At 43.8% G+C, this 15,642-nt stretch overlaps 1 protein-coding gene across 2 annotated transcripts in view; it reads left to right on the top strand.

Annotated features, from left to right (window-relative positions):
• The window catches only part of Pla1a (phospholipase A1 member A), a 35,442-nt gene that overhangs the window by 3,218 nt on the left and 16,582 nt on the right, over positions 1–15,642 (top strand). For both annotated transcript variants that reach the window (XM_021648590.2, XM_060370383.1), the window contains exon 2: positions 14,061–14,262. In XM_021648590.2, coding sequence (XP_021504265.2) covers positions 14,061–14,262 — 202 coding nt within the window. The remainder of the gene's footprint in view (positions 1–14,060; positions 14,263–15,642) is intronic.

The raw sequence follows: 15,642 nt of genomic DNA, 5'->3' as shown, positions 1-15,642 counted from the left end.
ACTTTTCTCAGCTTCTGCCTTTTGGCTCTGCTAGGCCTCATGCTAACTCTGGAAATATGTTCTTATCTTCTGCATCCTCCTCATTATCTGGTTCATTCTATCTTCACCTTTGTGTCTAACTTGTTCTGTCTCTGTGTAACTCTCGGGTAAAACTGCCTCCTCCCTCTCTCTGGATTACCCTCCTAAGTCCTCTTTTTACCTCTCCATTCTCATGAGAGTTGGGCAAATCCTATTCTGTCAGCATTTTCTCTGATTCATCACTTTATCTGTCTCTCAATTAGACAACACTTTCAAACTTGGGTGCTTCTGTCTACAAACTACCTTTACCTTCATTGTGTGGAATTAAGGTGTGTACAAAGGGCACGCCTGCATTTCAGTCAGAGGGATTAAAGGTGTGTGCTGTGTCTGCACTCCAGCTGGATGTCATAGGCCTTTGGACGTGGTCTCCAGCCACAGCAGCCTTGTTTCTGGATTAAAATCCTTCTACAGCTGTGTTCGCAGGGGAGGCTGGAGGCTTAATGAGGGTACCAGAAAGCTCAGGGTCTATCTAACCCTAAGTTGAGCTGGGGCTGAGGAGAAGCAGCCAAGATGGCCTGGGATACCCACCCCTCAACAGGCAGCTGAAAGTGATGACTCTTTGGCATACCTAGCAGGCGCCCACTTTCCAGTCAGCTGTGGTGGGCGCCTCCACCCATCTCCCATTCTGCAGTGTCCTCAGAGCAATATAATGCGGGGAGCCCACAACTTGGAACACAGGGATCTTCTGCAAGCCCCACAGTTGGACAAGCCAATATTTAAGTCTACACCATCCTTCCTGTTGCTTATGTCACAAAATGGAGGCAACCAAATAAAGTGAAAGCCACAATTTACAAGATTTAAACCGAATAAGGCATGAAACTATATTCTATTTATAAAAACATAGCTCTAAGGATACAGTGTGACCCTCTTACAAACATTCTATATATGTGAAATGTTTTTGTTTTTGTAAAATACATATGCTGGGCCTGTGTATGAAATCCTTCCCGTGCTTATAGCTCAGCGGTAGAGAGCTCTTACCTAGCATGTGTAAGACCTTTTGTTTAATCTAGGCCAAACTGATTATTCATTCACCTTAACTCAGAAGCAAGATTTGATGGTCTTTGGGCAATACCCATTTTATATCTTCTAAACAGACAGGATGCTTTTGTGCACAGGTAGGGCATCCGGGATGAGGATGAAAGATTCTCATGTTCAGTTTCATCAACAGTAGGGCTAGATTCTTCAAACCCCTCACTCCACGTGTGATCCTAGTTTGTCCAACTTCACCGGAGCCCTTGGTTCCCATGGCTGACGCCCTAAACCTCCACCAGCTGTCCTTGTCTTGACATGCACTCTGAGCTCCATCCAATCTTCCAAACCTTCCTCTTCTCTTGGACAAGAGAAGCACCAGGATCTCACTCTCTCACTCTCAGTGTTTATTCTGGGTCCACGTTAATACAGTGAGTGTCCCATGAACACTGGCTTGGTCATTCCCTACCAGAGGGTTTTCTCAGGGAGGGCAAAATTATGTCTTCCTTCTTATGTAATTTACTCCTGGCATAGCTAGACAAGGAGGAAAGTTCCCAGAGCCTTCTTGAAATCCACTCACCCTGAGCACCTGCTGGTGGTGAGCTTTGGAGGAAATGCATCCATCAGTTAGAGCAGAGTGCAGCTCCTTGCTTTGGCTAAGGAGACTCTGTGGATTTTAGAGGGTGGTGACTGGAACAGACATGAAGCACATGTGTGACCTGAAACACTCCACCGAACAAAGTTAAGGGGGCTGGAGCAGGGGTGGAACTATGTAGAACGAGGTGATCGGAATCCCACCGGAGGCAGCTTCTATTCTGTGTGCCTGGCCTGAGAAGCTCTGTGTGAACATGAGAAGGAAGAAGAGAGAGGGCCTCTCCCCTCCAAGCCAGATCTGTTGTCTCTGAGCTTTCCAAGTTCACTCTGCAATCCCAAGAGGAAAACTGAAGGTGACCTGCACAGAACTATCCAGGATCCTCTCATGGCCCCAGAGGAACGCCGTGGACAGAGAACTGTCACAGCCATAGACATATTGACACCTTCCCTTCTGAATGAGAGTCTGGCTGGATGGTTGACTTCCAGGTTCCTTTGCCATCCTTCATAAAGTCCGCGGTGTGCCAGGAAATCCCAGGTCTGCTTACAAGGGGATTTTAGGTCCCCAAAGCCTAACGGCTCTGTCCAAGTTAATCACCCCAGAGGAAAACAACCCCAGGACAAGAGAACCTGGAGGCCCAGTTCTCCATTACCAGGGGATTTGGGCTCCATCACCTGAAACACTCCCGCACCACCTTCCATTTCTAACAAGAGTATCCTGGAATGGCTTCTAAGTAAGGTCTTTCCTCCCACCAACCACTTCTCTTTTCTCTGAAGAGTCTTGTGTTCTGAGTTGACTGACATATTCTTCAAGGCCTAGTGCTTTGAAGTTTGAAGAATAGATTTTTCCCTCTCTTTGATTAAATTCTAGGTATTTTCCAACGCAAAACCAATTCAAACTGAATATAGAAACGTATGCCATTTGCACTTGCCCATATTTGGTTTTTCTCTGAAGGTAGAAAAACAATAACAAAATGTGCACAGAAGTTGCCTCCAGGCAGGAGGTGAGTGGAAAGGACAGTTTAAAATTCTTAACTTTATTTTAAAAGGATAAACAGGCATTTTCCATACTGATAGATTGTATATTACTTTCAGCATCTTCTTTGCACTGTTGTGAATTATTATTAAATTTTTAAATTATTATTAGTTACATTTTATTAACTCTGTATCCCAGCTGTATTCCGCTCCCTCATTCCCTTCCAAACCCTCCCTCTCTCCCTCATCTCCTCCTTGCTCCTTTCCAAGTCCACTGATTGGGAGGACCTCCTCCTCTTCCATCTGACTCTGTTTTATCAGGTATCTTCAGGACTGGCTGCAAAGTCCTCCTCTGTGGCCTAGCAGGACTGCTCCTCCCTTGGGGGGTGGGGAGGTCAAAGAGCCTGCCATTGAGTTACTATCAGAATATTATTAATTTTTTTAAGTAATAGAAGGGGCTGGAGGGATGGCTCATTGGTTACAAGCACTTGCTCTTCTTGCAAAGGATCATGGTTGAGCTCCTAGCACCTACACTTAACTGCCTATGGTTCCAGTTCTAGGGCCTATAGCAACCTCTTCTGGATTCTTTGGGCTCCATGCATGCATGTGTTACCCAGACATACATGTAATAACTCATATATGCACATAAAATAAAAACACATCTTCCTAAAAAGGAGGACAGTTAGAAAATATAAGATTTTACATAAAATTCATGAAAAACTACAGTAGAGCAGATGGGAAAATACTGCTTATAGGCAACCACACAGACACAAGCATTTAAACTTTCTGATGCTTCCTTCCACTTATTCTTTGCTCATTTAAGTGTGAATATAAGAAAATTATAAAATAGCTTAAGGATATAAGAAAATTAAGTAAAAAATAATGACAATCTTACACCAACCTCCTGTCCATTTAAACAGATGAAGAAATATGAACTTTTTTTTCAGATCCTCTTTGATTTAAACATTACAGGTTATTAAATTGTAAGCTAACACAGTATTTCTTCATTAGAGCATCCCCAGACTTCCTCCTGTCCTGTTCCTTGCTGAAAATGAAACCACTGGGTCCTGATTCAGTGGTCTTCTGTCTTTACCAGCAAGCTGTTCTCTAAAGTAGTTGATCCATATTATAACCCCACCTGTAATAAAGTCTCATTTCTTTTCTCACCAGTGTTCTGTATTATTGCACTGTGTAAGTACAAATACACAATTGATGCCCTGTTATAAATTTCTTTAATTTTTAGTCATCACTCTGAGAATTTTTGATTTGAGTAACCAGACTTCTTTAGTTCTAAAAATTACCTTTGTGGTATCTTTCCTCTCATCGTTGTCTCACTGTGTTTTGAGACAGGGTCTCGTTATGAGCCCTGGCTGGCATGGAACTTGTGGTGTGTGTAGATCAGGCTACCCTTGAACCTGCTTTGATCCCTCTGTTTCTGCCCCTTGCGTCAGTGTGCCACCATGTCTGGATCCATCCTCTTCCTTCAGAGAACCACAGTGAGATAAGTAATAGTGCCTCTCACATTTGTATTGTTTTGTGTTTTAGTTGTTGTTGTTGTTTGGTGGTGCGACATATTGAAGCCAGGGTTTTACCTGTTTTAGGAAGTGTTCTACCACTGAGCTACAGCCTCAAGCCCGTGTGTGTGTGTGTGTGTGTGTGTGTGTGTGTCTGTATGTGTGTCTATGTCTGTGTGTGTCTGTATGAGTGTGTCTATGTGTGTGTGCCTGTGTTTGTGTATATGTGTCTGTGTGTGTGTATGAGTGTGTATGTCTGTGTGTGTGTGTGTGTTGGTGCTAGGAATTAAGGAAGGGCTTTGCACATGCTAAGTACACATTTTACCTCGAACTATGCACACAGCCCTCAATATTTGCTATTTAAAAGTTTCTAATACTTCCATGGTAGATATGCATGATTTTTTTTTCTCTGCATGATTACCTTTTTCATTTTCAAGTCAGACAAACTGAAAAATTCTTGCTGTAGACTTTAAAATACATATACTGCTAATGCAAAGGGTAAAAAAAAATAAAGATAGAAAACGTTATAAAATAAAATATACACAAAACAAGGAGAATGTATATAGAAGAAAAGCCTAACTGAAAAATTGAAATGGAAAATACAAAGGATAAAAAAAAATGAAACAAAATAAAAATAGGCACAGTGACGAGAATGTATATAGAAAAAAATGTAATTGGAAAGTTGAAACTGAAAAAGATCCAAGATCACATCATGGTCAGATAGAGGTTAGTCCAAGTAATAAGGGGATTTTTAAATTATGATTTTACTGTTATTGTCGTTGTTGTGTGTGTGTAGGTGGTATGTGGAAGGGGTTTGCATGTGGAGACCGGAGCACACTTTGTAGGCCTGGCTTTTTCATTCTGCTTTTACCTCTGGATTTGAAAGGTTGAACTCAGATCACCTGCTGAGTCACTTGGCCAGCCCTTAAAGAGTTGATGTTTTGAACTAAGTGATGCATTACTCTAACTCACACACAAGCAAACTGAAAGAAACAAAACAACATGCACACCTCAATAAATGGGAAAGCCCAAACAACAGGTAATGCGCTTGATGGAGAATGTCTACCAGACTGTGCCACTGAGGACTGTGTCTTTGCTCTTTCTGTTGATGCTCATCTGTCCTGATGTTTGGTTTAGAAATGACTGGGGAGCCTTGGAGCATGGTTCACTGAGCTGTGTTTTATACTCTTAAATGACTAACAGTTTTCAAGAATTAAAAAGAATATATATGATATATGTGTATGTATTTATATACACATATATGTATGTATACATATATGTATGTGTATATATATATATATATATATATATATGGGGGGGCTGTATGCACAGAGTTCAGATGTCCACAGAGGCCAGGAGAGGGCATCTGATGTCCAGAAGCTGTTATTACAGGTGTTGGTGAATCGTCCAGTGTGGGTGCTGGGAATTAAAGGCAGGCTCTCTGGAAAGGGCAGTAAATGCTCTTAGCCACTGAGCTGTCTCTCCAGCCCATGATGAACAGTTTTGTCATCTGTAAATACTGGCATTTATCCCTGTTCCTTGTCAAATTCTATAATTTATTTCACTTTATTGTCTTGTTTCTCTGGCAAGGAGTAGGACCTCCAGAATAATATTTAAATATTTAATATTTAACAGACAACCTTCTTTATTCTTTTGAGACAGATTCTCTCTGTGTAATTCAAGCTGGCCTGGAATTAAGATCCTCCTGCCTCAGCCTTCTGAGTATTAGAATTATAGGCATGTGCCACCATCCCCATGAGAACAGGTTGGTTCTAGGTTTTAAGTGAAGTCTTGTCTGTTGAGATGCGCATATTATTTTTATGTTATTATTACAAACACTACGAAAATATGCTATTATTACCAGCCTTTCATTTCTTGCATTAAACCCTGGTTGGCCATGGTATTTTTCTGCCCTTTGTTCTTGTTATGCTTGGTGGGTTTTGATTTGCTGGTATTTTGTCTAGACTTGGTATTTTGACTATTCTCATAAAATAAGTTGGTATTCTGTCCCATGTTTACTTTTTTCTGGAATAATTAATATGTAAAATTGAGAATTTCAGGGTTAGTAAAATCCTTCTGTATATCTGTCTGGCCTGTTAGGTTTTTTGATGGACAGGTTGAAAACTACCCATTTTAATACTTTGTGCTATAGTTTTAAATATGCTTTTTTAAAATTAAGTTTTAGTAAACTATGTTTTTCTAAGAAAGTATCCAGTTTTAGAAAGTTCTATAATTTCAGTTTCTGACTGGCTATAAATATGATTATATTTTATGATTTGAAAAAAATCAGTTGTGTCTGTATTGATTTCCCTTTTCTATTCTTGCTACTGTTTACCCATGACTTCCTCCTTTTTTTTTTCTATCTTATCAAAGGTACATCTGGTTTATTATTCTTTTCAGAGGGTCAGCTCTTGGAGCGTATTGTGTTTGGCAGGTAATGTCTAAGCTGCAGAGGAAACACAATAGATAAAGGCCTTGTTAGAGAGTCTATTTATAATCTAGGGAGATAATCAACAAAAAAGACCAACAGGAAGTACAGAGTAGATTAGAAAGTGATGATTTTTCGCACATGAAGAGACCAGGGTAAGAAATATTGAGGGGGCTGGGTGCTGGTGGCACAGGCCTTTCATCCCAGCACTCAGGAAGCAGGAGCAAGCGGACCTTTGAGTTGGAGGCCAGCCTGGTCTACAGAACAAGTTCCAGGACAGCCAGGGCTGTTACACAGAGAAACCCTGTCTCAGAAAATAAAAAAAAAAAAATTAAAAAAAAAAAAAGAAAAGAAAAGAAAAAAGATTGAGGGTTTGAGAGACTGAAGTACAGAGAAGGAGAAAACGGCATCTGACGGGCAGGCTTGATGGGCACAGAGGGAATTAAACACACACATGGCTAGCAGAATGTTCCAGAAAGAGACAGCAGCCAGTATCAACAGCTTCTCCCAGGACGGAGGACAAAGGGGACATCTGGCTGGAATAGGGTGTGCAAAATAAAGGGAAGTGTAGAGGGGCACAGAGGTCTCAGTGCCCACAGACAGGCACTAGGGGAATCCCAAGGATTAACCAGAGGTTCCGTATGTTTTTCCTATCAAGAGGCACCGGGTTATCAGAGACCCACTGTGGTTTTAAAGGCTGTATGATGATTCCTGATCAATGACCCCGTGGTGGTGGTGGGGAGTTATGCTTTCATACATTATAATTCTCAGATGATTTGTTAGTTGCGGTGGTAACACGCCTGGCCATTGTCGTAACGTATCTCTTCCCCACATAACATATGAAAGTCCTGAGACAAGATGGGGCAGCATGGTGCCTGAAGAAGAACCTTTGTCAGTCCGATTTAACACCCTGGTACTTTTCTGAAGAATCCCATTGGCCTCCAACAGCTTGGAGAGGAGGGCCTTAGACATTGGCCAAGGTGGGGGCCGATGACCTGCCCCTAGCAGGACAGCTTTCTGTGTATAAGGACAGCACAGCACACCCATCTGCTGATAACCATCTTGTCCATAAAGCCAGGGACGTTAATCCCCTTTCAGTAGGTCGTGTTCCTCCTAAATCACTTACATTGCTCTTGAGTCTGGTTTATTTTTTGTTGTCTGGGTCAGTTTTTCCCTTGATTCCCTGCCTGGATGTTGCCCCCTTGGCAGCTTAAAGGCTTACCATCCTTATCAAATTTGAATCAAAATTCCTTAGCCCAGTGCTTTCCCTTTTTACATCATGGGCAAAGGCAGGGGGGCCAGATTACTAGATTTTTACTTTTGCATTCATTTTTTTTTTCAAGGTCCTCTACTCCTGTATTAAAAGCAAGGTCTCTTTTGAAAAAAAAAAATGTTTTTAAATAACTGCTACAACATGAGCTAGCTGACAATATCTGACTGTTAACCAGTTAGGGAAATCACCACGTTATACTGGTGCTATGGCAGCTCTACACGCTTCAGTGGCTCCATCAAACGTGAGCTGCCTCGTCAAGATATCTGTGGTGGCTTCCCCATGAGTTACCTCCTGTTGTAATTACTGCTTTCTTAATGAGAGCAAGAGACTCGGGCCAAGGTTCATTAACTTTCTGTTTTCAAGTGGCCAGAGAATCCACAGTTTCCCCACAACCAGGAGCAGTCCTCCAGACTCACAGTGAGCAAAGGTGGACTCGGTGGAAATGCTGAGCCAAATGTTCTGCCACGCTGGAGCATCGCTGTCCTGCCCCACCCCATGAAGCATGTCCGAATCAACAGGGATCTTATTGCTGCTGTTCCTTTCTGCCCGTTCATCACATCTGTCATAACATTTTGCTTTTCACTTCAAGTATTGTCCTGGGATTAAGAAAGCTTTACGTATTTGCTTAATAGTTCCAAGGAATAACAATATCCCTACTTAAATTTCCCCACATCATATCAGTAAATGGAGCACGCATGCCCCTGGCAGAGAAAGATTTTCTGAAATTCTTTAGGAGCTCAGAAGTAAGTAGGCCTATGGTAATGCACATTTGGGTTTTGAGGATTTAAAATTACAGGCCTTCTAAGAGCTGTCGTAATGGGGGGGGGGGGGAGTTTGGCCCTAATCTAATAATGTCCCTAATCTTCCATGAGTAGTCTCTTAAAGGGAGGAAGTATAGACTGAATTTCTGAGTCGGACTGGCGAGAGTTAATATTTGCTGTATATGGACATAAATACGGGATGTTTGAAGCAGGTGCAATGTCCCTAATTTGGTCTCCTTGAATATAGGAGCAGCAGTCCCCTGCCGAGGTGTGTCCAGAGGGTCCTCCTCATTGTGGTCCTCCGGAAGATGGTCTAAGCAATACATTACAACAGTCCATTGCAAAATAATGACAGGGATTTTATCCCCCTTTTCTTTTTCTTTTCTTTCTTTTTTCTTTTGGTGTAGCTTTGGCTGTCCTTGGACTCACTTTGTAGACCAACCTGGCCTTAAACTCACAGAGATCCACTTGCCTCTGCCTCCCAGAGTATTATCCGCCTTTTCATGGGGATATTGTTTTCTTATATTAGCTCCTATGTGTTTCCATCTGTCAACACCAGTGGCTCCTTGGGAAACTGAGGACTGAATTTTACAGCTATTTGTACAAAGTCATGGAGCTACTGCTCTAATTATTTTTGCTTCCTTGGACCTTAACAGATAGCGCAATAATTGCATAGGATGCTTTGCCTCAGAGGGCTGAGAAGAACCTATGCTATGTCACTCTCTCACTTAAGGTCATGACTCATTGGGAGAAAGGACCAATCTCCTACCCTCTGCTTCTATTTAAGGAATAAGAACTCCTTCCCTTCCCCTAGGGTTGAGACCCCCACACCGGGCACCAGTTGCAAGGGTCGCCTTCACTGGCAGCCGAGAGACAAGCCACAGAGGACAAGAAGGCAGTTCAGCACAGCACAATTCAGTAGGCTGGGAGTCCGGCTGATTGATTTAGCTTAGGTGTATTTGAACACAGTATAATCTGGTGAACAGTATCCCTGTGACGATTGACCCAGTCCCCAGAGCACAACGAAGCATGCCCAAATCTCTCCGAGGAACAAAGGTAAACACAGGTCAGACATGACAGCGTTGAAACTCTAAAGGGCACGTGACATCTTTCATGAAAATAGATTCTGTAGATTGACTGAAAAAAAAAAAGTTTATGAGGATGGGTCTGAAGGAGGATCTGTTGCCAGAAAGGCCCCAGCCACATAAGAATGCACAAAAGCCACCAGGCTAGAAAGCGTGTCTGCTTAGGGCACCCTTCTCAACCTTGCCAAGGCTGCAGCCCTTTAATACCGTTCCTCCCTTTGTAGCAAACCCCAACCATAAAATCATTTCTGTTGCTACTTCATAACTGTAATTTCGCTGCTGTAGCGGATCGTAACGTAACTCTCTGTGCTTTCTGATGCTCTTAGGAGATCCCCCGTGAAAGCGTCACTCAACCCCACCCACAAAGGGGTTACAACCCACAGCTTGAGAACCACTGCTTTAGTGCCTGTCTGTGAGCACAAAGATCTCTGTGCCCCCTACAGGGAAGGGCTCTCAAGAGGGCAGGCAAGATCCTTGAGAGCCCTGTAGTCCATTCAAAGGACATCAGCTTCTATTCTGAATGAAATAGCCAAGGCTTTATCACAGAAGACCAGCCTGACCTCACCAATTTGCCGGGGGATAGTCTTTGGCTGCTGTGCAGCAATTAGAACAAGTGCAGTGTAGGCAGGAAAAGCAGTGGTAAGTTAGGGCAGAGATCTTGAGAGACGGTCATGGCTCAGCCCAAAGCAGTAGCTAGGTAGGTAGGGATGGTTGAATTCTGAGTATGAGATTCTGACCACAAAGACAACAGGATTTGCTTACCATTTACATGCGAGAAATGAATGGGGTCAAAGATATTTGGCCTAAAAATCTGGAATGACTGAGTTGCTGGGGGTGTTAAGACTACCTCACAGTTTCTTTAATTTCAGCTACTACTTTCTTATTTATTTTGCTATTTCTGCTCTTCTTTCCTTAAAAGATTGGCTTACCAGGCAGGTGCAGTGGTGCATGCTTGTAATCCCAGCACTTAGGGAGACAGAGACAGGCAGATCTCTGTGAGTTCGAGGCCAGCTTGGTCTACAAAGCAAGTCTAGGGCTGCCAAAGCTACACAGAGAAACCCTATCTCAAAAAACAAACAAATGGCCCACCCCCGAAATTGGGTTATATAAAAGCAAAATACTCTTCTCAATATTACACTTAAGATTATAAATCCTACCCCATCCCCTAAGATCATGTGTGACTGTATAGTTCTCGCTGTCCTGGAACTCCCTTTGTAGACCAGGCTGGCCTCTAGTTCACAGAGATCTGCCTGCCTCTGCCTCCCAAGTGCTGGGCTTAATGGTGTGCACCACCACACCTGCCTTAAAAATAAAAGTTTTAAAAGATAAATAGTAGGAAGAAGCTATTTGATTGGAAAGGCTTAAGTCCTTAGCTGGAAGTGAAGGGGCTGCTTCTGGCTGGCCAAGCCTGTTTTGTTTCCAGTTCTCCGCTTGCTGAGCTGAGTTTCCATTTGTTGACTTGGGAACTCAAGAAGTCTTGGTCTAATGGCTGCCTCGTAGGTCAAGTCCACGCTGTAAGTGCCGCAGTAGCTACTCTATACAAATCTTAACCCCATTTTGGTTTTTAATATTCTTCCCTTCCGTTTTTATATTTAGTTTCACTACAATTTAGTGTTTTTATATTCTTCGAGTTCCGTTGTGATTATTCTTTAGCAGGCACATTGCTTAAGAGTGTTTTATTCTTCCCATGTATTTTAAAATACGTTTTGTTGTTGGTTCCTAATTTTGACATTTATTTAGATGATGTTGTCTGAGTGATACTACTGATCCTTTGATGAATGGGGGAGGGGGTTTATAATAGTCAGTTTTTTAATTTACACAACAAAATACCTGATACAAATAACTTTGGAAGAAGTGAGTGTTATTTGGTTCAAGTTTAGTTGTTTTGGAAGCACAAGTCCAAGACCACGCAGCCCCACTGGGTTGGCCTCTTCTTCGGAAAGGATGCTATGACGGAAGCATATGGGAGGAAAATGTCATGTACTGGGCCTTAAATTAAGAGCTGAGGTCCTACATCAGCTTCTAGGACATGCATCCGGCTAGCCAGGTCCTCGCATTTTCTTTTTCAGCCTTGCAGATCAAAACTAGGCCTCATACAAGTGCTCCACACTGCGCTACCCTCCCAGCCCTTTGTTTCTTGAGCTAGGGTTTCATTACTGAGCTCAGGCTGCCCTGGGGTTTGCTACAGAGCCCAGTCTGACCCCGGGATCACGATCTTTCCCTCTGCTTCCCGAATGGTGGAATTAAGTGTCTGTCACCACACGGGGGGAGGGGGCTCCACTCCTTAAAACCCTGTACCCCTCAGTGCTGCCATCTTGGGGACATAGTAGATTTGGAGGGGATACCACAACTCTACTCAAGCCAGAGACTCACTAAGGAGGCATACTGCACTCCTTTGAGAGGATTTAGGTCTGCCAAAGTGGTGACACACATCTGCAATCCTAGTATTCCGGGAAGCTGAGGCAGGAAGACGGTGAGCTTGAGGCTAATGTGGAGCCCTGTAAGAAGATCCTGTCTTTAAAAAATCTTGGGGCTGGGGCTCTAGCTCAGTGGTAGAGTACTTGCCTCGCATTACCCTAGGGTCAATATCCAGTACTACTAAAACAAACAAAGAAACAAACAACAACGAAACTGGGTGGGGGAAGAAAGTACCCCCAAATTAAAATTAATTAATGGCAAAAGCTAGAAAAGGCAGATTAAGTAGAATGGACAGCCATCTTTTTTTTTTTTTTTTTTTTAAATCCACTATGGGAGCCCAGATTGTAGACAAGTTGCTGCATCAGAATGAGCTTGGTCCCAAGGACGTGCGTATCTGGAAAGGCTACATCAGGGGCTCAACCTCAGCAAAGCGGTGATGCTGTGTGGAGGATTCTCTGTGGCTGGGTTCCCAAGATCCACTAACAGTAGTTCCACACCCCAGGGCACCTTAGATCCACACTTGTGCTGTGTGTGTGTGTCCCAGTTACTTCTGATAGCAGAATCTAAAGGTACTGTCATCATTACAGAAAGGATCTCTGTATAGACAGGTCTGTGACCGTTGTCCCATGGCGGTAATTCTAGGAGACTACCTCGGTGCCATGGGTTGGGTCTGAATGCATCTTGCTCCAGTCTGTCCCTGTGAGGAGTTCTGGAAGGCAGGGACCACGGCTCCTCATCACAGAGGTAGACACAGGGATCGGCTGCTCAGAGTTTTATGTTGTCTCTTTTCTGTTTGATGCTGTCAAAAGTCCTTTGGCTTTGACTAAAAGTATCCAGTACATTGGAGTATATTGTCTCTAAGGAGTATACTGTAAAGTGTTTTCTGTAGGTGTCATTTGGGAAGGCTCCTCACAGTGTCAAACAGGGTAGGCTCCTTTTGAGGTTCGCGAGGGACCCTATCCCAGCCCTCTTCCTTTGATTTCTTCTTGTGCCACTTCTCATCATCTTTCCTATTTTTTCTTTCAAAACTTCTCCTTTCATAAGGACACCAACCACATTGAATTAAAGCCTCATCGTAATTTAATTAGCATTGTGAAAGTCCCCTTGCTAAATATAGCCACATTCTGAGACATGGGCTCATAGGACTTCAGGGTATGACTTTGGGGAAGGGACTTGTACTAGCTATTTTTTTCCTCATGTCTATGAGAACATAACTGACAGAGGCGACACAAGAGAAGGATTTGATTTAGCTGAGGTTTAAAAAGAGATGCAGCCGGGCGCCGTGGCGTGCGCCTTTAATCCCTGCACGCAGAGGGGCAGAAGCAGGCAAATAGCTGTGAGTTCGAGGCCAGCCTGGTCTACAAATCCAGGACAGCCAAGGCTACACAGAGAAACCTTGTTTCAAAAAAAAAAAAAAAAAAGTATACATTACATTATGGTGGGAAGGCACAGCAGCGGGGCGTAAGGTGACAATCACATTGTGGCTCTGGCCACACCACATCTATAGTCAGGAAATGGGGAGAGATGAACACTGGTGCTCATCTGGGCTTCCCTGTTTCCCATCATCATGGGGTCCGGGATCTGGTCTGTGGGATGGTGGTACCCACTTTCAGGGTGGATTCTCCGTCCTCAGCGAAGCCTCTCTGAAAACACCTTAAAGTCACACCCAGAAAGTGTATCTCCTACAAGATTCTAAATCCAGTCAAGTAGCTTCACTCGGGCCCGCATCAGCCGTCTCACCATGGTCTTGAGCTTCCTCTGCCTGAACAATATACATGTTTGTCTCTGCTGTTTCACTCTTAGGCATGAAAATTATGCACAGATTTTTGCTTACAGAAATGGTGCAATGATTAATGATGCCAACCCACAGCACGACAGTTCCTGTTCCTTTCTTCCTTCCAGGACGTCATCCTTCTAAAAGGAGCTGACCTCCTTCTGAACGTTCTTGTTTTGCATTGTTTCCTCCAGGGAACGTAGCTCCTGCCCCCCAGCCAAACTGCACCGACTTCCAGAATGCCAGGCTTCTCCGGGGCACCAACCTCAAAGTCCAGTTTCTCCTCTTTACCCCTTGTGACCCCAGCTGTGGACAGCTAGTAGAAGAAAGCAGTGACATCCAAAACTCTGAGTTCAATGCCAGCCTGGGAACCAAACTGATTATTCATGGATTCAGGTGAGAGCTAAGCAACCGGTAGGATCCTCTCAGCTAAGAACCAGAGAGACCATAATGCCATGGGAAGAGAGTGGGGAGCAGGAGGAGGCACATATTTACTGGCCATCGCATGTTCCGTCACTCATGTCCTTGGATATGCCTCATGTCAACTCTGCATATACTCTTGCTGGACATACAGTAAGCCTCTGCTCACCCTTTATGACCCTGGATAATCCAGTTTCCGTCTCTGGATTAAAGAGGAAGGCGTAAGAATCAACTCAGCGGTTCTTGGGCAAAAAGCATATGCTCTTATCCCCGAAGTGTGGTTGTACAGCATGATTCATCTCGAGCAATGACGTCACAGGTTTTACGCAGTCACTGGGGATAATAACATGGTACTTTTTGCCCAGGGTTTTATTTCCTTTTTTTTTTTTCCTGTATTTTTTTTCCCCATGATTTTAGGACTTTGAGAAAGTTTTGTTGATGCCCAGAGGTTAGCATTTCTTAAGGGTTTGACAGCTCTGCCGTTTCTACCGTCTGATTCAATCACCACCCTTCCTTCAGACATCTTCCCCCCCCCCCCAAAGCCCACTGACAAGACAAAAGACAGAGAAAGTCCCTGAGAAGAGAGGGATTGAAGAGATGCACCCAACTACTTCACGTCTGGCCTCTGCTCCAGGGGCCCAGCTCCACCTGTCCTTCACTGTCACTCTTGATTCTCTTTCCAACACATTTCTTCGGCAGCCTTGTATTTAGCCATTATCCCAGGCAGAGTACGCACCTCCCGCCCAGGGACAGCTGATGGAACCAGTAAGTGTTTATCAGGCAACTCTGCTGTTAAGCCTCAGGGATCACGCGCCCTACCTGTCCTCCTGTCTCCTGGTGGGCGGGCTCACGGTGTCCCACAGCAGGGAGCTGGAACGTCTTTCCACACTGTTGGGAGAGCTTTCTGAACTGTTCCCGTCATTATCCTGCTGGAAAAGTCTCATACCAACATTGTAGAAGGACAGGAACTTGTCTTTAGATCTTGGAAATCACCCAGCATATCCTTAGGCCCACAGGTGCTCAATAAACATGTTGTGAATGAATGCCAGGTCATATGAATGAAAGCCTCCTGAATGAAAGAACCTGTACTTTAAAATGAGGATTCAGGCCACAGGTTTTAACGAGAAGGTACAGAGCTGTCTTTCGAATAGTGAAGAGGCAACAGTGCCGATGGTCTGCAGAGCTTTGCACGAGGGACAGACTGGAGGAAGGTGTGGCTGGAATCTGCCATGTGTTCTGAGCTTCACGTGGAACAAGAGGCACTTTCAAATAATTTACATGAAGGGTCCGTGTGTGCTGGTAATGCTGGGAGCATATTTTCCCTCATCTCAAGGCACTGTGTGACTGGCTGTCTTG

Source organism: Meriones unguiculatus, chromosome 17, assembly GCF_030254825.1.
Source record: "Meriones unguiculatus strain TT.TT164.6M chromosome 17, Bangor_MerUng_6.1, whole genome shotgun sequence".
NCBI lineage: Eukaryota > Metazoa > Chordata > Mammalia > Rodentia > Muridae > Meriones > Meriones unguiculatus.
This window is presented reverse-complemented; position numbering and strand designations above follow the sequence as displayed.